The 26,650-nt window shown below is 39.6% G+C and overlaps 1 protein-coding gene, 1 long non-coding RNA gene and 1 pseudogene across 4 annotated transcripts; 2 read left to right on the top strand and 1 right to left on the bottom strand.

Annotated features, from left to right (window-relative positions):
* The window catches only part of LOC100704545 (cathepsin L1-like), a 37,846-nt pseudogene that overhangs the window by 376 nt on the left and 10,820 nt on the right, over positions 1-26,650 (bottom strand).
* Positions 1,738-3,411, top strand: LOC109195982 (uncharacterized). The gene is made up of 3 exons (XR_002057417.2): positions 1,738-1,826; positions 2,604-3,268; positions 3,355-3,411. It is a non-coding gene; the product is annotated as an uncharacterized LOC109195982 (long non-coding RNA).
* Positions 18,081-20,429, top strand: LOC100705087 (cathepsin L1-like). 3 transcript variants are annotated; one of them, XM_025900748.1, is made up of 7 exons: positions 18,081-18,397; positions 18,539-18,681; positions 18,807-18,995; positions 19,057-19,248; positions 19,394-19,556; positions 19,649-19,754; positions 19,928-20,057. In XM_025900748.1, exons 1-7 carry the CDS (start codon positions 18,262-18,264, stop codon positions 19,929-19,931), a joined length of 933 nt encoding a protein of 310 aa, XP_025756533.1. In that variant the 5' UTR covers positions 18,081-18,261; the 3' UTR covers positions 19,932-20,057. The 3 variants fall into 3 exon arrangements, with proteins under 3 accessions (XP_025756533.1, XP_003453255.2, XP_013131840.1); XM_003453207.5 differs by having other exon boundaries at positions 18,082-18,397; positions 19,947-20,429; XM_013276386.3 differs by lacking the exon at positions 19,057-19,248 and having other exon boundaries at positions 18,082-18,397; positions 19,947-20,429.

The raw sequence follows: 26,650 nt of genomic DNA on the forward strand, positions 1-26,650 counted from the left end.
ATGTCAATCGGTCTGACAGGTATGAAAAAATAAACAAACACTTCAAAAAATTTGAAGATATTTTTCTTGGCACTTTCCACAAGGGTGCGCGAAGTCTGCACCTGATTGGTAGAATTGGAACGACACATGAGAAATATCAATGGCCACAGATATTGGTCCAATGGTGGCCACAGCCTCTTTCAGAGCAGCTTCATCCGGACTCACATCAACATAACCATTGCATTTGGCACCAACAGAATTAGGGCTGTAACGACATTGTCCATCCTAATTGAGAGAAAATGTCATAATTCATTAAACATTTTATTCAACTGAAACAATATGAAGTTGTGATCACAATTATATTAGCAAACAGAATTTTTTACCAAGTACTATGTTGTTGAAAAGGGATTTTAAAAGAAACCAATAAAGTAACTAATAGTATGACCCTACACCACCTCATATATACAGTGGGATGCAAAAGTTTGGGCAACCTTGTTAATAGTCATTATTTTCCTGTATAAATCATTGGTTGTTACAATAAAAAATGTCAGTTAAATATATCATATATGAGACACACACAGTGATATTTGAGAAGTGAAATGTATTTTTAAGTAAAATGGCCTTTCAACCCCTGTTTATCCTTCTGAGATGTGTTTTAGAAAGAAATGTTACAAACAGAAAAAAATATGTTCAAAGACAGGAGTAATCTTTTCCCAAAGATGTTTGCTTGTCTGAGGTTTGCAACCCAATGGAAAGACGCAGCCACTAGAGGATGATCTGATTGTTGGGGTTTGCTCTCTAAAGATGTAGGACCTTCACTGTATAGTACAAAGTGCCTTATGTGACTATTGTTGAAATGTTGATGCTATATAAATAAATTTAAGTTGAACTGAATTGAACACTAAATTATATGGAATCCCTGCACTGAAACCCAGCATGAACTATGTTGCCTCTGATATTTGACACCACTGTCATCCTTCCAGTCAAAAGATCAATACCTTCTGGCAGCTGGAGGAACACAAAGAGACTTTAAAGTAAAGAACACTGGAGTGCCAAAGGCAGCGCTGGAAACACAAAAAGACTGAAGTAAAGAGTTGTGGATTTTTTACAAAAATATCAAATTCCTATGATTTGTACCATTTCCATTGAAGATACATTTGATCTGTCTCAAAAAGTTATAAATATTGCTTTGCCTTAAATTTCCTCTATCACAAGGACAAAGTGTATCCTTTACTGATAGAGGCGCACATGGCATCAGAATTAAACAAATGTGTTTGAACAGGATCAGTTGTTTCCAACAACAAGCAGACCAAGAGTGACTAGGAAAAGTTGCATTTCCTGCGAAAATGCTGTGGATGCTGTAACGCTGAAGCTGTCTGCTGAAAATAACTGAAAAACATGATAAAGTGCAAAAATTGTATGGCATTGAGGAAACTGAAAATTCTGCTGAAAATAGGAGTAGAAGCATAAATTTTTGCTGAAAAGTGGTGAAAAGCAAAAAATTCTACTGAAAGGGGATAAAGAAGCTGAGACATGTACTGAAAAGAGGTGAAAAAAAAATGTCGCCATAACCAGGACTCGAACTTGGCTCTCCTTGTCTGAAGGTGGCTAACCCGCACGGGAGCCTGGGATTGTTTAGCTAAACGGCCTAAACCGTTTCCCATTCATTCTCTATGGTAGTGCTAAACCACTACGGATGTAATATATCTTTGGCCACTACGGTCTTCCGGCGCTGTTGCGAGTTTGAGATGCGGCGGCGGCACTTTTAAAAAATCTCCTCTTTTACGAGAAAACAAGTAACTCACCGCTCGCAACACATCTCAACGATCCTCGTTCATTGATCAAAGGTAAGAAACGTTGTTTGAAATAAGAGTAAACCAACAGAATACATTTACAGGTGTATATTACAGGTAATAGACGTGTTCCGATTGCATTTGCGAAGCATCCATCGCTCAGTTAAAGACGGTGGGAGTTTATCCGCTGTTGTAAAGTGGCACGGTAAATCATGAATGAACCTGCTCCTTAAATTGATTGCGTGTTTCATTGACGTGTTTTACTTTTAAATAAACTTTGTAGGTTTCTGACTGCTGTGACACTGACATTACTATAATGTGGTACAATTAAATAACCGATAAGTGTCTTGTTATGAGATGACATGCTAAATGACTTAACTTGCTTTAAAAGAAAATGTATTGCTTTCATGTTGTAATGGTCAGTCACCTTATCAATGCGAAAGTCTGTCTTGATATCAACATGAGTAATGCCCACTCGTGTATGAATAAACACGATAGCTTAAATACATATATGTTGTTAATCTACCAGCAATTCTTATGTGCCATGACTATTAAGCAGTTACCACAAATTTTGCAGATATGCCAATAATCATTCAACCATGAAAGGTTTTTATTTACAGACAGAACAGTTTGTTATACCTGGAGGAAAAAACACTTTTATCGCAAATGTTGTCAAATTTTCTTTCAAATTGTGTCTCTTTATTGTTCTCCTGCATCCTGCTGTTAAACCCAGCCACAATGTGCAGCAAAATTATAGCCTGAAATGTCTTTGTTTGTGTTTGGAATCAATTTTGTTTAATATAATTGTTTATTTTTTCACTGCATGTCAAGATGCAGAAGAAAATTGTGCCATATCCAGGGAAAATCTCTGTGGCGTTCCGCAAGGGGCCACTTGGATACCTTCCCCGGGACTCGTCAAAAGAAGCTCGGCGGATTAAAAATGTCCCCAAGCTTCAGGACAAGTCTGCACCTGTGAGGGAGGACGATGCTCTGACTGTCATCTATCAGAGAGGAGGGGATGCCTCTGACATGAAGGAAGTGCAGGGAGAGTACATCCTGCAGTTTGGAAAGTATAAAGGGAAATCTTTCCAGTGGCTTCTGGAGAATGAATGTCGGGTACACCATGTACCTGATCAAAGATCTCCAGAAGCAAGAGGCTGTAGGGACCTCTGTGGAAGAAGGACATGGCAAGGAGAGCTTGCATTCATTTGTACAGTATGCCCTCAGCTTTACAGAGATAAAAACTCTTCTGAACTACGAGGCCAGCAGAGTGAGTGTTGGAGCAGAAGCCTCTGAGGATGATCAGCTGGTTGGCTTTGGCTCATGAGCCAAGAGCACCTGGAAGGAGATTTGGGGTGGCAGAGGTGACGGCTATGGAGACTTTATCACGAGGAAGAGCTGCAGTCAAGGAACACGGATGCATAAGCTGCAGCAGTACGTGCGGAAGAAGCAGCAGTCTGTGTCTGCTTCCACAAATGCTCCAACTAAACCCCTGGGTAAGTTGTTTTAATAATATTTTAATAACGTTGTTGATGTGAAACAAGTTCAGTATATATTTATCTAGTTGTTGCCTGCATCATAGGGATGGATGAGGATAAAGACCTGGAGGACGCAATGCTGAGCATCTCACCTGTAAAACTCCACATGCAGAGTTGTAAGTACTGCGTTATTACTAAATGTCAGACGTGATAATGGCTAAGTCTGTTTACATCTCATATGCCTCTGTCCTCTGTCTCTGCATAACTAGTCACTGTGCCAGCAGCAGCAGAAGGGTCCACACCCAGAGGATCTTCAGGAGCAAACACAGGTTTTCAAATGAAAGGTTTCAGAACTGGAGTAAAATAGTTTTACATGAATTGATCTCCAAAGCTGAGCCTGAACTTTTATATGTTGTCTTGTTCTTGTTTTTGTGTGTTCTGGCCACGTTCCGGCGATGTTCCTCTAATAGTATAATTGTATGCTGGCTGTATGGTGGAAGAAAACAGTAAATAAGGGAGAAACAGTTGATATTGTACATAAGACAGTTTTGTTCTAGTTGTGAATGTTTCTTTTGTTTATATAAATAAAAACAGATTGTAAATATAAAAGTGTAAATAAATAGTTTTCTGCAAAAATATCAACACAGTTTTCTTCTTAGAGTTCACCTATATGTTTATATATCTGTGTGCTCACCATCAGGTAATCAGTTTTAATAAGTTGTGAGTGCTGGCCTTAAAGCTTACATACTATTTCTAAATCACTTCATGTAATGATAACAAGCCATCCTTTCTCTAGAGGGGTCTCACAGCTTTTACCTTCATAATCCTTCTGTTTTCATTTGTAATATTAGAAACAGGACTGCTGTCTTTTATCTGTGTGACTATACAGCCTGTTTCAGACATGACCACCACACAATGTCTAAAGTTATCTTTAATACATGCAGCACACAGCTGGAGCTGCAGACAGTTTCTCACTTCTGGTGATAATATTTAGGTATTGCTTGCTAGCTTGAAACTTATCTACAAAAACAATTCAATAAGAAGAGATCATGTGGAAAAACTGAACATGGTTTATTGAGATACAGAAATAAATCTAACTGTTTGGCAGTTAAGACTCCAATGACCCATCATAGCAAAAAGAATCCCAGCAGTGACAGGATTTTGCACAACAACCACCCCAGAGTCAACATGCTGATAGTAATGAAGATGAAGATGGAGGCTGGGACAGGGTTCTGAGTGACCACAGTGAGGAGGAGAAAAGAAAGGAGGTGGGCTGCATGGCTGCGGATCTGAAACGCAGAATGGCAGAAGCAGAAGAGCAACAGATTTAAAGCATGCAGAGTGGAGGCTGGCAAGAGCATGACTGGAATAAAGTAATGATGTCAGTACTGAGTTTGTGCTGGAAAATGAATAGATATAAACTGGCAGCCACCAGGAAGCAGACAGATGACTTATTACAGATCTTCCTTATTGAAATTATGCATAAGCTTAATTTTCTATGCCAACAGAATCTATCTGTATTATAGTTTTAGCTTTAGTCTTTGTATTAAAAGTTGGATGTCTGCATAATTGTAGACCAGGGGTGCCCAATCCCAGTCCTCGACAGCTACTGTCCTGCAGCTTTTAGATGCATCCCTACTCCAACACAGCTGAATCAAATAGTTGGATTACCAATTCGGCATGCCATCAAGTCTGGCAAAGGCCTGATAACGAGCCATTCATTTGATTCAGGTGTGCTGGAACAAGGACGCATCTAAAAGCTGCAGGGCAGTAGCTCTCGAGGACTGGGATTGGGCACCCCTGTTGTAGACTATATGTCTGGTATGTATCATCTCAAACTGTGATGATACAGTTCAGTCTGAGTTATGTACTTTGTGACAGTATAAGTACGTAATGCAGAAAAATTGCTCCACAGACCATAACACTATATAATATAAATAAAATGATAATGAAATAATAATAAAAAGCAAAGTGAAAAGTAAATGTTATCCACAATAAGTAAATTGAAAATGGTGTTTAACTTTTGATAATGTAACACAACCTTTGTCCCAACCAGGACTCGAACCCGCGCTCAGACGGTTCAGTGTAAAAAAAATCCTTTTTTTTCAATTCCTGAAAAGCTGCGATTTGATTGGCTGTTTCTCCGTTACACCTATACGCGAAGGGGCCCCGCGACTGAGCCAAACTATTTCTCACCAAAACAGAGATTGAGAAAATGACAAGTCTGCTAAATGAGCAGAAGCTGCTGAGCTTCGTGCAGAGAAGTGAAAAAGCTGAAAAATTTGCAGAAAACAGGTGAGTCAGCAGAATTTCTGCTGAAATGAGCAGAAGCTGCTGTGAATTGTGCTTATAAGAGGTGAAAAGGCTGAAAATTCTGCAGAAAAGAGGTGAATCAGCAGAATTTCTGCTGAAAAGAGGTAAAGAAGAAGAAAATTCTGCAGAAAAGAGGTGAATCAGCAGAATTTCTGCTGAAAAGAGGTAAAGAAGCAGATAATTCTGCAGAAAAGAGGTGAATCAGCAGAATTTCTGCTGAAAAGAGGTAAAGAAGAAGAAAATTCTGCAGAAAAGAGGTGAATCAGCAGAATTTCTGCTGAAAAGAGGTAAAGAAGCAGATAATTCTGCAGAAAAGAGGTGAATCAGCAGAATTTCTGCTGAAAACAGCTGAAAAAGCTGGGATTTGTGCTGAAAAGGGGTGAAAAAACTTAAAATTCTGCTGAAAAGGGGTGAAAAAGCTGAAATTTGTGTTTAAAAGAGTTAAAAAAGTTTAACTATGAACTGAAAAAATTGTTGCCATAAGCGGGATTTGAACCCGGGCCTCCCAGTCTGAGAACGGCTGCTCATCTTACTGAGCTAAAACACAGCTTAACCGGGCAAGGAAAACTAGTGACCCCACTGATAATGTGTCAGAAATGGGCAAAAAATATTGCATAAAAAATTCAATATCTCAAAAAGTATAGAAGTTATGATTACCAAAAGTCATAGCACACATTAGCAGAAAGAGCAGAATTTTTTAAGATTTGAACGGTGAAAATAGCATGAAAACTGAGGGAGTAGTTAAGCGGCAAAAAACGTACGGAAGCAACCAGAATACCACTTTTCAGAATTTTTGCTGAAAAGTGGTGAAAAAAAAAAACTTGCCCTGAGCAGGATTCAAACTTGGCCCTCCTGGTCTCAAGTCAGGTATTCATTTTACTGAGCCAAACTCATTCTCACAAAGAAGAGGTGGACAGACTGACAATTCTGCTGAAATGAGCAGAAGCTGCTGAGAATTGTGCTGATAAGAGGTAAAAAGGCTGAAAATTTTGCAGAAAAGAGGTGAATCAGCAGAATTTCTGCTGAAAAGAGGCAGAACAACCTGGTTCTGCTCAAATTCACCAATCAGAGGTACTGCCTCTGTCTGCTTCATCAGGCTGTGTTATGTATTTCTGCCATGGAGCGTTAACAAGAATCTGAGGTCCATATCAGAAAAGCTGCTAAAATCATAAAACTTTGCAGAATTGTAATAAATTAGCAATATAAATTACAGGTCTGTGATAGTGTCTAAATTTGTAGTGAAAAAAAAAAACATGTGGACCAAGGTGGGATTGAACCCACGACCTTTGAGCTGCAGAGCCGTGTCATTACTGATTGCGCCACCTGGAAAGGGGGGGGGGGGGGGGTCTGAAAGACAGAGACTTGAGCAGTCAGAATTAGATCGCAGTGAGAGGCAAAAAACGCCGTTTTTTGGTGTTACAAAACGTTGTGTAACTCAAACACTCGGTGGAATAGAAGCATCATTCTTGTACTGGGTGATTCAGCAGACTTTGGTGAACATTGACTGTGATTTTCATTGCTCTTTGTACCTCCGTCGCGGAGATATGACGAGAGAAGAAACGGCTTCATTTCACTGGGACTTGATATAAATACTTTGATTTACATGAAGTATGTCTGTGAAGGTTCTCAGTCATCCAGGTCATCGTAGTCAAAGGAGTTTGTGAAGAAAAGCGTCTGGACTTCTTTAAGTTGCTTGAAGGTGTTTCACCTCTCATCCGAGAAGCTTCTTCAGTTCTAAGGTCAAATGGCCGAGAGTCCCAGATTTAAACCCAGTGGGAGTATCCCCCCAAGGGGGGACAAAGGACCGCCTGGTGATCCTCTAATCACATGAGCCAAGGTGTGAAAGCGGGTGTGGGACCTAATCAGCCAGGGTTTCGGGTGAGCTCATTGTGAAACCTGGCCCCACCTTGTTATGTGAATTCCTGAGGTCAGATGGCCCAGGATGTGAGTGGGCATTAAGGCGTCTGGGGAGGGAACTCAAAGGATAAAGGTCACTCTTTCGAGGATGCCAATGTTCACATTTTGGACAGAGAGGACAGATGGTTTGAAAGAGGAGTGAAAGAGGCCATCTATGTCCACTGTGAGCGACCATCTTTGAACAGAGGCGGTGGTTTACGACACCAACTGTTGTAAACCTCCTAGTTTCAAAGCGGCTACTCATCTCACTAAGCCAAAGTCACTCTCTCTGAGTCAAACTCATTCTCACAAAGAAGAGGTGGAGAGACGGACAATTCTGCTGAAATGAGCAGAAGCTGCTGAGAATTGTGCTGATAAGAGGAGAAAAGGCTGAAAATTTTGCAGAAAAGAGGTGAATCAGCAGAATTTCTGCTGAAAAGAGGTAAAGAAGCAGAAAGTTGCGCTGAAAAGAGATGAATCAGCAGAATTTCTGCTGAAAAGAGTATTTCCTGAAAACAGCTGAGATTTGTGCTAATAAGAGGTGAAAAGGCTGAAAATTTTGCAGAAGAGGTGAATAAGCAGAATTTGGGCTGAAAAGAGGTGAAAATTCTGAAAATTCTGCTGAAAAGAGTTCAATCAGCAGAATTTCTGCTGAAAAGAGGTTTTTGCTGAAAACAGCTGAAAAAGCTGGGATTTGTGCTGAAAAGTGGTGAAAAAACTGAAAGTTCTGCTGAAAAGGGGTGAAAAAGCTGAAATTTGTGTTGAAAAGAGTTAAAAAAAGTTTAACTGTTAACTGAAATAAATGTTGCCATAAGCGGGATTTGAACCCGGGCCTCCCAGTCTGAGAACGGCTGCTTATCTCACTGAGCTAAAACACAGCTCAAACCGGCAAGGAAAACTAGTGACCCCACTGATAATGTGTCAGAAATGGGCAAAAAATATTGCATAAAAAATTCAATATCTCAAAAAGTATAGAAGTTATGAGCACCAAAAGTCATAGCAGGAAAGAGCAGAAAGAGCAGAATTTTTTAAGATTTGAACGGTGAAAATAGCACAAAAACTGAGGGAGTAGTTAAGTGCCGAAAAACGTACGGAAGCAACTAGTAAATAGTGGAATAAAGAACTAGAAAAATTTGCATTTCCTGCGAAAATGCTGTGTGGATGCCTTAACGCTGAAGCTGTCTGCTGAAAAGCTGAAAAAGGTTTTAAAGTTGCAAAAAGTTTTATGGTGGTGAAAAAAAAAATGTCGCCTTGAGCAGGATTCGAACCTGGCCCTCCTGGGCGCAAGGCAGCTACTCATCTCACTGTGCCAAACTCATCCGGGCCTCCCAGTCTGAGAACGGCTGCTCATCTCACTGAGCTAAAACACAGCTCAACCGGGCAAGGAAAACTAGTGACCCCACTGATAATGTGGCAGAAATGGGCAAAAAATATTGCATAAAAAATTCAATATCTCAAAAAATTAGCATATCATGAAAAGGTTCTCTAAACGAGCTATTAACCTAACCATCTGAATCAACGAATTAACTCTAAACACCTGCAAAAGATTCCTGAGGCTTTTAAAAACTCCCAGCCTGGTTCATTACTCAAAACCGCAATCATGGGTAAGACTGCCAAGTTGACTGCTGTCCAGAAGGCCATCATTGACACCCTCAAGCAAGAGGGTAAGACACAGAAAGAAATTTCTGAACGAATAGGCTGTTCCCAGAGTGCTGTATAAAGGTACCTCAGTGGGAAGTCTGTGGGAAGGAAAAAGTGTGGCAGAAAACGCTGCACAACGAGAAGAGGTGACCGAACCCTGAGGAAGATTGTGGAGAAGCACCGATTCCAGACCTTGGGGGACCTGCGGAAGAAGTGGACTGAGTCTGGAGTAGAAACATCCAGAGCCACCGTGTACAGGCGTGTGCAGGAAATGGGCTACAGGTGCCGCATTCCCCAGGTCAAGCCACTTTTGAACCAGAAACAGCGGCAGAAGCGCCTGACCTGGGCTACAGAGAAGCAGCACTGGACTGTTGCTCAGTGGTCCAAAGTACTTTTTTCGGATCAAAGCAACTTTTGCATGTCATTCGGAAATCAAGGTGCCAGAGTCTGGAGGAAGACTGGGGAGAGGGAAATGCCAAAATGCCTGAAGTCCAGTGTCAAGTACCCACAGTCAGTGATGGTCTGGGGTGCCATGTCAGCTGCCGGTGTTGGTCCACTGTGTTTTATCAAGGGCAGGGTCAATGCAGCTAGCTATCAGGAGATTTTGGAGCACTTCATGCTTCCATCTGCTGAAAAGCTTTATGGAGATGAAGATTTCATTTTTCAGCACGACCTGGCACCTGCTCACAGTGCCAAAACCACTGGTAAATGGTTTACTGACCATGGTATTACTGTGCTCAATTGGCCTGCCAACTCTCCTGACCTGAACCCCATAGAGAATCTGTGGGATATTGTGAAGAGAAAGTTGAGAGACGCAAGACCCAACACTCTGGATGAGCTTAAGGCCGCTATTGAAGCATCCTGGGCCTCCATAACACCTCAGCAGTGCCACAGGCTGATTGCCTCCATGCCACGCCGCATTGAAGCAGTCATTTCTGCAAAAGGATTCCCGACCAAGTATTGAGTGCATAACTGAACATAATTATTTGAAGATTGACTTTTTTTGTATTAAAAACACTTTTCTTTTATTGGTCGGATGAAATATGCTAATTTTTTGAGATAGGAATTTTGGGTTTTCATGAGTTATGTATGCCAAAATCATCAATATTAAAACAATGAAAGGCTTGAACTACTTCAGTTGTGTGTAATGAATCTAAAATATATGAAAGTCTAATGTTTATCAGTACATTACAGGAAATAATGAACTTTATCACAATATGCTAATTTTTTGAGAAGGACCTGTACACTTATCAGTGTTTCTCAAACTTTTTACAGTGTGTACCATTGGGAAAATATCAAGCTCTCCCAAGTACCACTATGAAAGCATGAAACTCATAAGTCTTACAACACAAAATTAGTATTATTAAATTAGTCAAATTAGAATCTGCAGTAAAGATTTTTATTTGTAATAACTTATTCTGTTTTGGGAGTATTTTTTATGTATCTGTATTATATTATACATACACATTAAAAGTGAATCTCTGTCCAAAAAATGCACTCAGTTTACTTCTTACTCACTATGAGCATCATTCATTATTCTCCCCCAGTAATTAAGGTTAGGATATGTATTTTTTTTTTTTTTATTTCAGTCCATTCTTCTTTTGCAGCATTTAAATAACCTTTATCAGATTTGATGGTTTTGTTACAGACAAAAAAAGTGTTTTGCTTTTCTTTCACAATTGTGGGGATTAAATTGTGTTAAAATGTACAAAACAGTAATGTCATGTTTTGAGACGAGGACCCAGGCACAGAGAGACTTGATGAATTTAAGAATCATATGATTTAAGAAAGCAATTTGCAGACTTGCACAGAGATGGTAAAATTATGATGACTGATAACGGAGATGAAGACAACAGATGATGACGACAGGGAGAAACACGGGACAGTCAGAGAGAACTTGGGACAACTGGAGACATTTAAGGATGCAGGGACTGACAGAGACGGGGAAGAAGTCTCATCGTGACGTGTAAAGTTTATCTTGCCTGGCTGGGCAGCTCTCTGGGTGCTCAGCACCCCCAAAGCTCTAATCCTAGAATCGCCCCTGGTTTGACTGATGGCCTTTAATATAAAGACTTCGGACTTTACGTTTCCCAATTTTTGCTTTAAGTTATTTTGTTATTTACATAATAATGTAGATAACCTAATAATTATCCTTATTGCTGTTTTAGAGAGGAGCGGTGCTTCAAAGGATAGTTGCAGATTTCTGTCAGAATTTGCAGATTATACAGTACAAATAAAATGTTCACGTTGTCTTCCCAACAGTTTCACTGACATCTACACTGGATGGCCAGGAAGCGTTCGCAATGTCTTCTCGGACGCTTCTCCGGCGCTGATAATTGGCGTCTGTCCTGTGTCAGTGACGTAAAAGAGGGATTTAATGCGACATGACCGTTCAAACAGCAGTCGCTTTCTAAAACATCGGATATGTATCGGATTCAGTACCACATACGAAAGTGACCCAGATCGGATTTGAAAATATCGGATTTGTGCCATTCACACTGTTATACCATGATTGGATATGGGCCGCATAGGGTCAAAAAAATTGGATTTGATGCGCTTTCGCCTGCAGTGTGAACGTAGCCTTAGTGCCTCCCTTTCCCTGTTAATGCCCTACCTGGCCCCCTGGCATAACTTTGCTAGATCCGCCCCTGCACAGTTACCAGCTGTCAGCTACTTAGAAAAGGATCCTGGTGTTATTTGTCTCTCAGAAACAGTTCATAACTTCCCTTCAACTCATTCATGTCACCTAAAAGGTAAACCTGTTTCTCCATCACCTGTTCAGCTCTGATGATTCAGTAAGGACATCTCCTGGTTTCATCTTCATGTTTCCCTCTCACCAGATATCCAAACAGATATCATGAACAGCAGCTTTACAGCTGTGGCTCCAGCAAACATCAGCTGATACTGGAAATGAATATTAAATAAATTCTAACAACAACTGATCAAGCTTAAACGTGCTGCTGTTGTTTAGCGCGACATCCGCTGGTTTCCTCTTTTTGGTGCAAAGAGAAAAGCCGATCAGCTGATCATTGATCAGTTTCATGAATGAATTTGCAACTTTCTAGCTGAAATAGTATGGGACAAATTGCATTCCTTTTCACCTCAACTTTAAAGTCCGACCTCCTCGGCTGTAATTGGTCCAGCCTAGAGTCAATCATGACCAACTGGCCAATGCACCACCATTCATTTATACCATTAAAAAAAGAAAAGAAATAAAACCCCATCGGCCCATAAAAACGAAAAATCACGAGTGGCCCACAGGGCAAATGCCTGGTATGCCCGATGGCCAGTCCAGCCCTGTGTGTAATGATAGAATGTCTGATCCTCAGTAGGCCTTTAAGTTGCCAGTGTTCTGGCATACCACACATGTCCCAAGGTCAATAGAGAGGTCGTACCTTCTCTTTCTGATATGTAGTATGGGAGGACACCTACTCTGCATCTGTTTAAGTATAAGAGCCCTTTGTTTAGGTGGACGGCTGGACTCCTGGTGCCGGCATTTAAGGAGGTATTCACAGGGTCATATCTTGACCCACACACACACACATCCATGTACACACATACACACACCCACATACATACACACACGCGTACCTACACTACACACAGACTGGTACTCTTTGTTCACATACATGCCTGTTTAAGATGTCATATGTAAATGAACCTATGCATATTCATGTCACCACAATAAACAGCAGTGCTACGGGGGAGCTGACTGAGAGTGACTGGGGTTCGAGCGGCAGGAACAGCGTTCATCTTGGTCATCTCCCTCGTGCACGAGATCACACAAAGAGTTCTGCCTGGTGTTTCATGCTTTGCTAGTTGCAGTAAAGAGTTCTGCCTGGTGTCTCATGCTTTGCTAGTTGCAGTAAAATTGTCTCAGTTGTTCCAGCAATAGGTTTGTGCCTAGTTAAACCTATCAGGTGCAGATTTTAAATTGTATTACAATCAATATATTTGACCAACTTTCAACTTTTAAGTGTGCTAATTCATATTGTCATAATCAAACATGGCTTGACAAACCTGGAAACTCTAATTTAACTTCAACTCATGACTCAACTCATACTCAAAAAAGATGAAGGACTGCTGACTATCATAATGTTTTTCCCCCTTCACCTAAACTCCAATGGATAATTGCAGGAGGTTGAAAAACCCAAGCATTCAGTGAAATCTCTAAAAGCTATGTACAACTTTATCAAATCATACAACAAAGTGTTAAATAAAATGTTCCCTCAAAACAGTAGTATCATGTGAGCCTCTTCTTAATGTATAGCTCCACCTCTTTCTGTATCTAATATTCTGTTTGTTTATGAGCAGCTGAATAGTTGTAGTCAGCTATATAAGAACTCCTCCCATGTAGTTATACTTCAGTCTTCAGGACAGACAAAGACAATGAGACAGCTAAGTAGCTACAACAGAGATAACATATAGACAAACGCAAATACACTTTTCAGTATCTGACCTGTGAAAAGAAGAAGCAGAAACGTATTGGTTTTCAGTTTTATTTGTGAAATGTGTTAGAGTTGATTATTTTAAGATTCTCATTTGTGCAAAGTCACATGATCATTGTTTCTATGTGTCCTAATATGGTTGTCATAGTGCAGAAAGAGCTAGACAATTAGAAGCTTTAATTTCAGCTTTAGAAAATTTCCATTGTGTCATGGTCCTGGGTCATTTTAACCAAGCGTTCTTCGTTTTCTTGTGTTTTTGTATTTTGTTCTTTATTTATTCTATGGCTCCAGGTTGTTCAGTTTAGTTTATTAGAATTCCCCTCATGTCTTTACCCCGTGTCCCCCTCCACGTATCTGTGAGTCCCCATGCCTCGTTTCTCCTTGTGTTTTATTCCATGTTTTCCCCAGCCCGTTATGTCTGTGCTCTCCCCGTGTTCTCTCCTCCCCTCCTGTCTGCGCCTCTGTGTACTTCCTGTTTTACTTTGACAGTCTCCTGTCAGTATGCATCATGTTGTGTTTGTTCCTGCCCTGTCTCGTTATGATTATTTGTGTCACCTGTGTTTCCCGTGTGCTTCCACTTCCCTCATTAACCCTCTGTGTATTTATATCCACGTCTCCCTCAGTACTGGGTTGAGTCGTCAAATGTCTCATCCCTGAAGCTGTGTGATTTCCCCTGTGTTTCCTCGGTCCTCAGTGTATCATTCCCAGTCTAGTTCTGTATCAGTGTTAAGCCTGCAATAAAGCAGTGATTTTTGAATTCAGTTCTGTTTCCGTGAGTTTTGCGTTTGGTATGGGCAGAAATTTGTGCCATCAGAAACTGAATTTGAATAAGTTAAATTTGAATTTGAATTACTCGGATTGAATCTGAATTGTAACTTGAATGAAAGCTTTTGAAAACTGAATTTGAATTAGTTTAATTTGAAATTGAATTTATGGTTTGAAAATGAATTGATTTGCTTTGAAACTGCATTTTATCCTTTAAAAATTCAGCTCTCGAATAATTTCAGATTCACTTCTCACCATTCAGTTTCAGTTCTACAATTCAATTTCAGTTCCAAAATTCAGTTTTTTGGGACTTACATCCGGTTCCGGTTCAAGCGCAGATTAATAGAACTACAGACTGATAGCGTTACTGACGGGAATCTATAGCGTCTTGAGCTGAATTAAGACTTCAGAAGTCATTCGTCATGTCGAATGACCAGCGGATAAACTCTCAGGTTGGTAATAAATGTATTACATGTATAAGAACAAGCGTCATGTTAACAAATGATAGCTGTACAGTAACCTTTATGCTTATTGTAGCTGCTAGCTAAAAACGCTAATTTAGCGTAGTTTGCCCTGATTTCAGCTTTGACAAACAAATATGATCGACTGTTTCTAGTAGGATTCCAAAGTTGTCATCTTGTACCCTGTCAGAGCCCTGTATGCTTGCAGAGACCCCTACAGTAGGGAAACATGCAAAACGCTGTCCAAACCTTTGTATTTGAGCTTTATTTATGTCTTACACAGCATCCCAACTCTTTAGCGAACTTAATAACTTTAGCTAAAGTGAATAGTCTAATTTATTAGTACAGCATTACTGGATCACCTCTGTTTGAAGTAATATAATATGATATACAACTATCACTGTGTTTAACTACCATAATAATTCTTAGGGTGCTGAGTGCATGCTTAATTAGATTTTTTTTTTTTTTAACATACTGCTCCATTGCTATGTTTGACAGGCTGAAGTTGTCGAGTCACCTCCTAAATCGACCATCTTTTACAGGTGTTTTGTGCCAGAAATGGAGTGTCCACTGAAGACTGAAGATACTGAATCTCTACGCCGTGCCATTGATCCTTCCTGTGCCTTCATCTATACAAGAGACATTAACTTAACCACTCTCACATGCTCTGTACCTACATCACCTTCCCTGACAGTCGTAGCTTGGCTCATCTGAGGGTGAAATTATAAGAATGTGTTATTTTGCAAAGTGCTCTCTAGGGTTCCTAAATAAAATATGGCATTGAGGTCATTTCTTTTGAATTAATCCCTTCTTCTGAAATATAAGATCCTCTCCTGGTTTAAATGGCACTTTCTGTTCCTTACTTCCTGTTCCACTCCCAACCCCAAACAGATGCTGACAAGCTGACACAGTAACATGGAAGAGGGAAAGAAGCTGGAAAGGACTACTACAAATAAACCCAATGCCTAACAATGAAAAATGTAAAATAAGAAAAATAATAATAAAGATAAAAGATGAAGTAACAAGTTTTTTGTTTTTTTGTTTATTCCAAATGATCATCCAGATGTCTGTGACATGTGATGACAAACACCATAATGGAAGGCCTTAGTCATCACATGCTTAAACTCATCATATATTTTTGCATATGCTGAACAGGCAGTCAGACATGCTGTAACTGTGGGGTAGAAAACTGCATAAACACCATACGGCAGGGGTCTCAAACTCCAGTCCTCGAGGGCATGGAAAAGTTGCATGACACCGGCCTTCGAGGAATGGAGTTTGAGACCCCTGTCATATGGAATATGACAGGTTTTGGTTGAACTTCATGAAGACTCTGAAGTTTCTCTTCTCTTCTGGCAGGACAGGAATGTCGCCTTGTCCTGTGAGCCACCGTAAGGATGTACTTAGAGTAGAACTGGACTGTCACCGGCCTCAGGCTCTTCACCTTTTCAAAGACAAAGCAGTCATTTAGATAAAATATTAGATATTGTTTACCTGTAAATGCACAAAGAGAATTTAGAAATGTAATTATTGTCAAGAGTGAACAAGCACTGATAGTGTAATCTACAGCTGTGGCCAAACGTTTAGAGAATGAGAAGTGTTGTTTATTTACAAAGTTTGCTGTTTCAGTGATAGTTGTATATCATATTATATCACTTCAAACAGAGGTGATCCAGTAACGCTGCACTAATGAATAAGACTAACTATTCACTTTAGCTAAAGTTATTAAGTTCGCTAAAGAGCTGGGATGCTGTGTAAGACATAAATAAAGCTCAAATACAAAGGTTTGGACAGCGTTTTGCATGTTTCCCTACTGTAGGGGTCTCTGCAAGCATACAGGGCTCTGACAGGGTACAAGATGACAACTTTGGAATTCTACTAGAAACAGTCGATCATATTTGTTTGTCAAAGCTGAAATCAGGGCAAACTACGCTAAATTAGCGTTTTTAGCTAGCAGCTACAATAAGCATAAAGGTTACTGTACGGCTATCATTTGTTAACATGACGCTTGTTCTTATACATGTAATACATTTATTACCAACCTGAGAGTTTATCCGCTGGTCATTCGACATGACGAATGACTTCTGAAGTCTTAATTCAGCTCAAGACGCTATAGATTCCCGTCAGTAACGCTATCAGTCTGTAGTTCTATTAATCTGCGCTTGAACCGGAACCGGATGTAAGTCCCAAAAAACTGAATTTTGGAACTGAAATTGAATTGTAGAACTGAAACTGAATGGTGAGAAGTGAATCTGAAATTATTCGAGAGCTGAATTTTTAAAGGATAAAATGCAGTTTCAAAGCAAATCAATTCATTTTCAAACCATAAATTCAATTTCAAATTTAACTTATTCAAATTCAGTTTCTGATGGCACAAATTTCTGCCCATAGGTTTGGGTCCTCACCTGCCTGCTCACAGCCATCTCATGACACATTGCTTGTATGTGTGCTGAATAAAATTTTTCTCCCTTTATTAGAATGCAACATAAGATGTAGGAAGCTGTCTCTTCGCTATAATTTTCTGTTGCTGTCAGGGTCCTGGGTCGTTAGACCCAGCGTGTTGTGTTTACTGTTCCTATTATTATCCTGTGTTCTAGTTTATTCTGATTTTGGTATTTTGTTCAACAGTTCTTGGTGTTTTGTTATTCCTGCCTGTGTGCTTTCCCGTGCTGTGTTCGTGTTCCTGAGTTTGTTTGTAAAACAGATTTTACTTTGAAGTTCTGTGTCTCGTCATGCCCATTAGGTTCAGCTGTGTGTTCCTCCTTTGTGTCGTTTTCTGATTACCTTGTGTCTGTACTTCTAGCATCTACCTCTGCTCCTTGTGGGTTTGTCTGTGTCATTCTGTGTAATCTGGTGTTCTCAGCATCTTTCTGCTCCTCATCCCGTGTGTCTCCGTATATTATGATTTCAGGTTTGGTTTCTAGATTTCCCAGTTTAGTTAATGTCTAGCTTGTTCCACATTTCCTGTTTGCCACTTGCCACACTGTAAATAAAATTCACTCGCATCACCACCACCGTCTGCAACTTGGGTCCTCCTTCAATACATCACACGACTGCTGCCCCAGCCATGACAGTTGCACACAAGAAACCACAAGTTCCTGTTTTTTATGAGTTTAGCAGGACTGCTCACTTCTCCTTTTGTACATGTTGGGGTGTTAAATGGAGTGACTTGAGACGTTGTTGAAGGGTCACGCCATATATGGTGTCAGGAAGTGATAGGTGTGATAACACACACACACAAGCTCACACATGCATGCTTAAGACTGTCACGTGACTTATTGAACTGTGTATAGCTGCTTAACCACTGCTGTCAATAAAAAGAGGCAAAAGAGGGAAGTCAGGTTTGAAGTTGTTGCTTGGATGGGCGAGTGGCAACACTACTCAGACAGATGCTTCCCTTGCCAGCAAGGCAAGCTCTGAGTGTCTTGCTTTGTTCGGAGTGACAGGTCTCTGAGACAGCGAGGTCTGTGAGTTTAGACCTAACAAAATGATTTTTGTCTGTTTCAGCTTGTTTTTAGTCAAGATGAAGTTGCTTCTAGTTGTTGCTGCTGTTCTGGCTGTATCCAGCTGTGCCAGAGTCTCTCTGGAAGACATGGAGTTTCATGCCTGGAAGCTCAAGTTTGGTGAGACAGTAGACTCTTCCTTTCCTCTTTTTTTTTTTAGCCATTTCCCAAATGCTTTTAATCATGTTTGGCAGGAAACCTGTTACCTGATTGATTTTATTAGTTAATGATGACATTTCATTTTCCTTTTTCAACTGACAGAAAAATCCTACGACTCTTCATCAGAGGAGACTCAAAGGAAGCAGATCTGGCTCACCAACCGTAAACTTGTGCTAAAGCACAATGCTTTGGCTGACCAGGGTTTGAAGTCCTTCCGCCTTGGGATGACCTACTTTGCTGATATGGTATGTGCAGAAAAAGATGTTGTTTTGTTTTTACCCTTCAGCATTTAAATTTTCATCAATATGTTCAGTTGTAATTTTAGATGCCATTTGGAAACAAAAGCATCATAAATGTCGTCCCTCTTCAGGAAAATGAAGAGTACAAAAAGCTGGGCTGTCTTGGCTCCTTCAATGCCTCTCTGCCTTGCCGTGCCTCTACCTTAAATCGGCTGCCTAAAGTTACAGTCCTGCCCAAAACTGTTGACTGGAGGGAACAGGGATACGTCACTGATGTCAAGCATCAGCAGCAGTGTGGCTCCTGCTGGGCTTTCAGTGCAGTAAGTACATATAACTTAGTGAATTTTTCTAACATGGAAAATTAACTCATCCTTATTGCAGACTGGTGCACTGGAGGGTCAGCACTTCAAGAAGACAGGAACACTGGTGCCTCTGAGTGAGCAGCAGTTGGTGGACTGCTCTCGTAAATATCGCAACAACGGCTGTGATGGAGGAGAACCGAACTGGGCCTTTCAGTACATCAGAGACAATGGAGGAGTTGACACTGAGAAGTCCTACCGTTATGAGGCTAAAGTAATATGTCAAAAACATATCACACCTGATTTCTTGTTGATGTAAATCATAATTTGAAAGTCAGGTAATATAATTGTGATTATCCCTTCATAATATGTCAGTACAGTAAAGTTTCTAATGAGTTATGACATTTTCTCTCAATTAGGATGGACAATGCCGTTACAGGTCTAATTCTATTGGTGCCAAATGCAATGGTTATGTTGATGTGAGTCCATTTGAAGAAGCCCTCATGGAAGCCGTGGCTACTATCGGACCAATATCTGTGTCCATTGATGATTCTCGTGTGTCATTCCAACTCTACCAATCAGGTGCAGACATTGAAATGCCATGAAAAATATATGCAAATAGAAAAAGAAATTGGGTTTATTAGGTTTTTTCAATATTTACTCTGTTTTTCCAGGAGTGTATGATGAACCTTGGTGCAGCAACATAAACTTGAACCATGCTGTGCTGGCTGTGGGTTATGGTACTGAGAATGGACATGACTACTGGCTGGTCAAGAACAGGTAAACATCCAGTTTGATGCTTATATTTCAATTCATGCGCTTCACTCATTCCAATATTTTTTGAGTAGTGATATACAGCTGTCTAAAGCATCTTATTTATCGCTTCATAATCAGATTATTATGTCTTTACATTCTGTTGAACTATTAGTATGAACACAACTAATTCTAAGCAGCTAAATTTTCTTTCTGTAGCTGGGGTAGTGGATGGGGAAACAAGGGATACATTAAGATGACCAGGAACAAAGGCAACCAGTGTGGGATTGCTACTGAAGCAAGCTACCCTCTGGTCTGACAAGGTGGAAGCAAACTCGTCTGCATCTTTTTTTCTGCTTTGACCAAAATGTGTTTAAAGTGCTATTAAAACATCATAAACTTCTGAGCATCCACTTATGCATTTTCTTTAACCGAGGCAGTATCTTTTCCCTTTTTGGTGATTCAAGGAATAACTTTATAAAGACCAAAAATAAAATTTTATTTGTGTCGTTTCACTGTACTGGTAGTATATGACTTAATAGCCATGTCTTTTCTTCTTCTGCTTTGACCGTAATGTGTTTAAAGTTCAGTTGAAATGTAATAAACTTCTGAGGATTTATTTTTTTTAACTGAGTTATGAAATGCAATTTTTTTTGTTCATGGAGTCAGGAGTTTGTCTTTTTGGGGTAATTCATAGAATAAATAATAAAAAAGACTAAATACATTGTGTTTTAACTGTGTCAGTAGTGTATAGCTAAATAAGGGTGACTGCTGATGTGAAGTGTGAGTGATGTGTTTTCACACAAAAAAGAAAAGGAAGAAAGGTGAGCGAGAGAAACCAAATGAAGAAAAGTGGTGTGGCTATCAGCAGTGTCAAAATCAATGTAAGCAAATGCAGTGTTGGGTAAGTTACTTTAAATTAGTAACTTAGTTACATTACTAGTTACTTCTCTAAAAAAGTAACTCAGTTACTTCAAGTTACTCGTTACTTTCAAAGTAACTAGTTACTAGGGAAAGTAACTTTGGTTTTACTCAGAATTCTCTTGTTAATGTGTTGCTTCAGTCTTCTAGCTTGCTTACTTGCCACAAGTGCACTGTGCCACCTACCAATAGAAAGGAAAAATAATGTGCACATTTCCACGAGAGAAATCCCACGCCTGGACCGTCGTTGACCGCCGCCATGATTCTAGCCTGCTTTTTACATCCAACACAAAAACTGCAGTCGTGGTGCTTTTGATTGTACTCAGAACTTGGAAATTCTGCCTTCTGAATAGGAAGATGTAGGTAACACCAGACTGCAGATGAGCTGCATACAGAGCTGGACTGGGACAAAACAATCGTCCCGGGCATTTTGACTAGAGACCGGCCCACCATTATAGGAAAAATCATAAAGCCTTTGAATGAAAATAAACACTGTTGTGACAGTGATGTACACTGTTCTGATGGTATATATGTATCAATCTATCAATTGTTTGTTGTAAGACTCAGATAATTATTTTTTTAAAAGCTAGACATTTTAAATGAGAATAATAAAGAAAACTATTTCCTTGTCCCCCCCCCTTTCCCTGTTAATGCCCTACATGGACCCCTGGCAAAACTTTGCTAGACCCGCCCCTGCACAGTTACCAGCTGTCAGCTACTTAGAAAAGGATGCTGGTGTTATTTGTCTCTCAGAAACAGTTCATAACTTCCCTTCAACTCATTCATGTCACCTAAAAGGTAAACCTGTTTCTCCATCACCTGTTCAGCTCTGATGATTCAGTAAGGACATCTCCTGGTTTCATCTGCATGTTTCCCTCTCACCACATATCCAAACCGATATCATGACCAGCAGCTTTACAGCTGTGGCTCCAGCAAACATCAGCTGATACTAGAAATTAATATTAAATAAATTCTAACAACAGCTGATCAAGCTTAAACGTGCTGATGTTGTTTAGCACGACATCCGCTGGTTTCCTCTTTCTGGCGCAAAGTGGGCGATAAATAAACAAGAGAGAAAAGCCGATCAGCTGATCATTGATCAGTTTCGTGATTGAGGTAGAAACGGGAGAGAATGAGAGAAGAAGAGGCAGCTGTGCAGCTTCAGCTTTGTGTCTTTTTCATTGTAGCTGAAGTCCGGGACAAACTGTGTTCCTTTTCACCTCAGTACGAAACGCGTAATATTTTCTCTGAATACCAGACGATTCTGTTTTTTACTGGACGGTTGGCAACTCTAATAATTAACCGTATGAACAAAATAAAGTTCAACATCAGTAACATAGCACCCACCCAGCTGTATAGAAGCTCCGTCATGCTAGCTAGCACGCAGTACGAAAATGTCAGCATACCGAAAATAAACTCCACCTAAACTTGGTTTATATCTGACTCAGATAGACTGCAGGTCATAACTTCTTACCTGAAGTTCAGTTCACCTGACACGCGGACCGGCGGCCGCTTCGGGTCTCTCCTCTTGCCTCCCCTTTCCTTCATCCACCTGCTGGCTTCCACCACTTGCTAATGTTATTGAATCTGTGGAAGCTCCGCGATATCCACCACACGAAGTAACGAGTAACGAGCCTATCTAAATCCCAGTAACGAGTAACGCGTTCCTGGTTTTGGCATAATAACTAGTTACCGTGCTCGTTACCACAATAATAACGTAGTTACTGTAACGTGTTACTTAATAACGCGTTAGTCCCAACACTGAGCAAATGTGACAGTACATCGAAACTTTCACAACTTAATGCCATGAAAAGCAATGCCCTTAGCCAAATTTTATCTCCAAATGATGTAACACAAGCTGAGCTCAAATAGTGGCAAAGAAAGGTTATTCCAGTTTAAGCTTAGCAACAATGTATTTTTGTACTTTTAACCCTCTTTTGACTACTTTTGATTTTACCTCTATATTTCACCTTTAAAAACTGTTTATCTTGCCTTGTTTGGTATCATTATTTTCAGCACAACCTCAAATATCTGAGATTGGAGTTATTTTTTTCATTTTGACATACTATATTGGCACAATTGATCTAAATTCAGAGAAAAAATTTAAAATCCGAATAGAAAAAAGTTATATTTTTTAATGTAAAAAGCACAATCATGTTTAACGAATCATTTTCATAACTTGAAATGCAAATAGAAATTGTACATTTCTAAAAATTATGCACAAATTTTGCAAATAAATTTGATTTAGTGATCGTCGAGTGTGCTTATGCTTGTCTGTGTGGAGAGGATTGTTAGAATAGTGATGATGATGTCCGCTATCACTGTCAATTGTCAGTAAACACTTAATCTGGCTGATGACCGACATATTATTAAATCAGTATTATTAAGTCTGTAATTAGGTACCATTCTTCTTATTTTACGGCGCTGTTGTTCAATCGGGGGACGCTCTCTGTTGAGGAGAAAAGCATGAATTTGTTTGTATACGGATTATTCATTGTTTAAATGTCCCGGGCAGTCGAAAAGGAGGCAGAGCTGTTGAGAAATGCTAGGAGCAAACTGGGCGCTAACCGTGTCATTCAAATACATAACTGTCGCAATGTTCGCAAAGAGAGGACGTGACGTAGGATTTGCGCATGCGTGGTACCGATCGGGTTTCCGGTACGGCTCGGGTAGTGACAGACATATGAAAAAACTCGCTCTCTCTCTTTCCTTCGCTCGCCCGCTTTCTCTCGCCGGCGTCACTCCTAAAACTGCCCCCTCTTCCTAAACAACCAAATGCCACATGTTGCCATATCATATTTTTGATTGACTGACATGGTACACTTTAACACCAATAGGGAAGGGGCGTTATTCTTTTTCTTCTTTCACTCACAAGCGAAGAATGTTTGCTAGCGCTGTCTGTAGAAAACACAGTTTTTACCGTTCTTCCTGCTGTAAACATCACTGTTTTGTTAAGAAAAAAACATTGCGTGTATTTTTTATCATAACTCTGGTTTTACGTGGCCTATGGACACAATTTAAAAACTGGTGTATAGTTTGAAGTTCGCACTTTCAACCCAAGTTGAAATGGAGACTCTGGGTTACGGCGTCAAAGCGTTAGCGCGGTTAGCTCGTTAACGCGTTAGCACCGTGAAACCCCACGCATGGGGCGATCCTCGTTAACTCGCTGATGGAGATTTGCCGCGTTAATGCGGTTATGCCTTTAACACTGAGATTAACACTGACAGCACTACATTTTAGCAACTTAAACTAAACGTAATGATGGCAATTCAAAACCTGAATGGCACAACTTTTTCTGCACATACCATGTCAGCAAAGTAGGTCAACCCAAGGCGAAAGGACTTCAAACCCTGGTCTGCATTAGTACAAATTTGCGGTTGTTGAGCCAGATCGGCAGATACTTTGAGCCTCCTCTGATGGAGAGGCATAGGATTTTTCTGCCAAATGAAAAAAAAAAAAAAATTAAATACAAAGAAAGGAAAATGATCAATAAAAATTTGTTAAAAAAATCATATTAAATATGGATAAAAAACTATTTTAGGTACGAAATTTTCCACACATTCTGACAAAAACTTAAAATAAAAGAAGAGAGAAAAAGTCCATTCTCTCACCAAACCTGAGCTTCCAGGCAGGAAACTCCAGATCTTCCAGAGAGATGCTGGCACTGCTGGATACAGCCAGAACAGCAGCAACAACAAGCAGCAACTTCATCTTGACTGAACACAAACAGATAAATTAGAAGATCTTTTCTGACTTACAAGAAAACAAAGCAAAGATGTTTTTCATGTCAGCTTTAAAATGCTTCATGTCATGATGTTGGATGTTTCTTTCCCATTACCACAGTAGTCACTTTATATCCAAGTTTCTTTAAGTTTGTTGTATTTACACCTGTGTGTGTAGAATTATCTGTGTTTCAACTACTTACCTGTCTCAGTGGCTGTGAGTGATGCAGGTCTGTGTCAGAGAGACACAGTTCTTATACGGCTGACTACAGTTATGATTGCTTCATTCCAGTTTGGTGACGATCAGCAGCTCAAACAAAGTGAAAGAATGACAGAAAGGGAAAAAGGTGGAGCTTTATATTTTTACATGAGTCCACTGTTTTAAGAAAATAGTTTATTTAACTTCTGCAAAAACAGTTAATTTAAGGAGTGTCAGGAGTAATTTTGAGGACAATGAATCAATTTGCCGTTTTTTGTAGGATTTGATCATTTTGTGCAGAGCTTCTAGAGATTTCACTGAATGCTTGGCTTTTTAAGCCGCCCAGAGTTGTTCACTAGAGTTGAGGTCAGGTGGAGAAACACTGATGACAATTAGCATTGCTTGGTCTTCTTTGGTCTCAAGTCATTTTTTGGAGTGTGAGTATCAATCCTGACTGCAAACTTTAAATGTGACATTGCACTGTGTAAGCTCCAGTTTTATACAGAGAGAACTTTTTTTTATCCCACTTCAAAGACCATATAGTTGAGGAGGAGCCCATTACATACGTAGTAACTGGTTATAAATATGTGTTCACTGTGTAAACATTCTTTTCTAATATGTCTGGGAAACAGGGGCACAGCACACAACTCTGGGCCCTATGAACAAGGAGTTTCTGTAGGTTCCCTCTCTTTCTTTATCCATATGTCTCTACAACATTTTCTAGTGGTCATTAGTGGAGTCAATAATGAACTGTTTGTATACCACTATTAATAAACATCTATGATACCTTCATTACTACATTACTGCAAAGTAAGAAATATTTAAATACAATTTTGTTTTATTATACTTTGGCCTAAAATTAATTTTTAGATAAAAGAGCACTTGGAGTTTAAATAAAGTAATCAAAAACCTGTATAATAATTAGAAATATCGAATGATGTAACATAAAAGCTTTTTTCTGTTAGTCTTCCTTTAGTGTTATCAAAAACTTAAGTCTAATGGTCTTGTAGATATTCTGGGTGAGTTATTAATAGATGAAAATATCTGAGTGACTTAATTTTTTTCTTTTTTCTTGTGAAGAACTAATGTCATTCTACTATTTTAAATTTTTATTTCATTAGTGAGAAAAACACCAGAAATGCCCGCTTCCTCAAAATGCCAGATGTTTCTGGTGTGTTTCATTTTTTGTGTATTTTTTTCTTGGTGTGTTTCTGGTTTAAGCAAGTCATTATGAAGAAGCCGGTGTTTTTCTGGTATATTTCTACTAATGCAATAGAATTTTAAAATACTTATGGGTTTGAAAGGCTGTGGGATAATTCTGTCTCCTGTTGGTCTACTTACAAGCACCGTTTTGTTAATGCCACTAGTTCCACGCTTGTATTTTTAAGTAAAATGGCCTTTCAACCCTTGTTTATCCTTCTGAGATGTGGTTTAGAAAGGAACGTTAAAAACAGAAAAACATTTGTTCAAAGACAGGAGTAACCAGAGAGAAAGACATTACTTTTCCCAAAGATTTTTGCTTGTCTGAGGTTTGCAACTCAATGGAAAGATGCAGCCACTAGAGGATGATCTGACTGTTGGGGTTTGCTCTCTAAACTTGTAGGACCTTCACTGTATAGTAAAATTATCCTTATTTCGAATTTCTATGAGTTGTGCCGAATTTCTATGAAGCTGCATTTAGATGACAGATTTGATGTGTGTCTCAAAAGCTTATAAATATTGCTTGCCTCAAATCTTCAGCTGAACCTTTGTGACAAAGTGTATCCTTGTGATAAAGGAGCACATGGCATCAGAATTAAACAACTATATTTGAACAGGATCAGCTGGTTTCCAACAACAAGCAGAACAAAAGTGAAAATGTCATTGGAAAATCAAAACATCAAGCTTTGCTCAAATAAGCAGAGGTTTTTAAATTATCTCTTAGGAGAGGAAATAAGCGTTAAATGTCATTTTCTAACAAAAAGTGTGAGATTAGCAGTATTAACAGAACGGTGCCTGTAACTAGACCAACAGGAGACAGAAGAATCCCACAGCCTTTCAAACCCATATGTATTTTTAAATCTTATTTCATCATCCACAAA

The sequence above is a fragment of the Oreochromis niloticus genome, linkage group LG19 (genome assembly GCF_001858045.2).
Source record: "Oreochromis niloticus isolate F11D_XX linkage group LG19, O_niloticus_UMD_NMBU, whole genome shotgun sequence".
Taxonomy (NCBI): Eukaryota; Metazoa; Chordata; class Actinopteri; order Cichliformes; family Cichlidae; genus Oreochromis; species Oreochromis niloticus.